The sequence below is a fragment of the Arvicola amphibius genome, chromosome 10, assembly GCF_903992535.2.
Source record: "Arvicola amphibius chromosome 10, mArvAmp1.2, whole genome shotgun sequence".
In the NCBI taxonomy this organism is placed as follows: Eukaryota; Metazoa; Chordata; class Mammalia; order Rodentia; family Cricetidae; genus Arvicola; species Arvicola amphibius.
The window spans coordinates 8,795,962-8,798,130 of NC_052056.1; the positions used below are offsets into that span (position 1 = coordinate 8,795,962).

At 38.4% G+C, this 2,169-nt stretch overlaps 1 protein-coding gene across 1 annotated transcript; it reads left to right on the forward strand.

The window, feature by feature from the left end:
- The first annotated feature begins 1,623 nt into the window (after positions 1-1,623).
- On the forward strand, positions 1,624-1,887 carry LOC119824490 (keratin-associated protein 7-1). The gene has a single exon (XM_038344632.1). The coding sequence runs from the start codon at positions 1,624-1,626 to the stop codon at positions 1,885-1,887; it is 264 nt and encodes an 87-aa protein (XP_038200560.1).
- The last annotated feature ends 282 nt before the right edge of the window (positions 1,888-2,169 follow it).

Here is a 2,169-nt window from a genome sequence, read left to right on the forward strand (position 1 = left end):
ATATAATCTTATGAAATGGTAACCACTTTCAAGATGTTTTGCAGATTGCTGCTCTTCTCTTCTCTTCTTCTATTTTCACAGAGTCCAAGAAAGAATCTGAGTACATCATTTCTGGTGGGAATAATTCATTTTGCCAAATGGATCTCATGGTTTCACAATAAAAAAATCAATCTATATCCATTTAACATCGCTTTTTTAAAGTGTCTCTCTCTGTAGTCAGGACTGGCTTTGAACTCTGAGGCACTGGGATCGTATCTCCAGCAACTTTATGACTTTTTCTTTCAATGAATACAGATTTTTATTTACACAGGAGTATGGCTATTTATTAAAGGTTCAAATTGGTACCAATTTAGCATTTTAAGCTCAGATTTTGTCTGAGTCCTCTTATCACAAGGAATGATTACACATAACACAGTAGGGGTAGAGAGAGCATCCTGCATCCTGAAATATACTAGTATTTTTTAACTGGGTCAAGGCATTTAGGTTTAGTTTATTGGCAGCCACGGAGAACCAGATGTGGTACAACAGGGCTTTGAAATGGGCATCATTCCACTCAGAGATGGCACAACAACACCACAACAAGATAGTTCGACAATGTTAAAGATGTTTTACAAATATTGTATGTTCTCTATAAAAAATAAAATATGTGTTAACAAGGAAGATGCTCATAAAGGAGATAGATGAAAATTCCTGGTAGAATTTTCCTGAACCATCTTATTATATGGTGCCCTTACAGCTTTTATGAAAAGATCTGTTCATTTTTAATTAAAAATTCATACATGTATACAATGTGTGTCTCCATCTAGCTCCTTAGCTCTCCCACCAATTTATTTCCTATCTCTTCCCTTAAATTTGTGTCTTTTTTTAAAAAAAATTGTTCAAATGATTTTTATAATAATGCTCTTGAAAATTAAAAACAGTGTTGAGATGAATTTACATAAAACAAAACAAGTTATTTTAAAGCCAGCAATTCAGCAGTATCTAATATATTCACAACGTGCTTCAGCCACAACTTTTACCTGGATCTAAATGATATTCTCCCCCACCAAAACAAAACAAGACAAAACAATACAAAAACCCTCCTTTTCCAAATACCAATGTTTTGGAAGGATACAGGAAGTGAATTTCATGGGGTTTATAGTGTTTCTAAGTATTGTTTTAGAATGATTTTACTCAAGAGTCAACCATCTCAGATGATGGTTATGTCTTTGTTTGAGTGTTTACATTCTTGCCAAAAGCTCTTTTAGCTGAGTTATGCCAACTGGGAGGAGTTTATAAGCAGAAGATTTAGAGCCTCAGATGATGCCATCAGGATGGTAGTTAAACTGGGACACTGATGAAAAGAATTCAGTGATGTGTCGAGGCTTTGAAGATAGCACACATTCCTTTGTAAACAGAAAAGCCAACAAAAATGTGGCTAAAGAGTCTGTGGGTTTCTTTATGCACATTTTATTAGAAAAATAATTGGTTTATTTATGCAAATTTGTGGGAAGGAGTGCAGTGACTGGTGTGTCATGTCCACCAACTCAGGGTATAAAAGGCGAGTGTGAGAGAGATGCTCCATTCACACTTGGGTAACTTGTTCTTCACAGTCTATCCAACTCTCTCTCCACATCTGCCACCATGACTCGCTATTTCTGCTGTGGAAACTACTTCCCAGGGTATCCTTGCTATGGAACCAACTTCCATGGGACCTACAGAGCCACTCCCCTGAACTGTGTTGTGCCTCTGGGTTCTCCCTTGAACCATGGCTGTGGAACCATCTATAGCTCCCGCAACTTCTGCTATGGTGGTTTTAGTAACTACCAAAATCCAGGCTGTTGCTATGGCAGCAGCTTCTACAGGCCATGGGGCTCTGGCTCTGGCTTCGGCTACAGCACCTATTGATGGATCAATGGCTCTGATGACTACAGGACCCTCAACCAGTTATCTTCTCAAAGAACAACCTGAAAAGCAATGTCTGTCGTCCAGCCTCCCATGTAATTGGAAGATCCAGACAATGTACAGTAGTATTGCCCTTTGGTGCTGCTGAACAGGATGCCAGTGCCATCCTGATCCTCATCTACAGCTAAGGACAGCAAGACACAGCTTTTTTTTTTCTTTACAAGAGACTAAAATCTATCAGCGCAGGAGGTATCTTACCTCCTGAGTTGTTCTGCTCATATATTA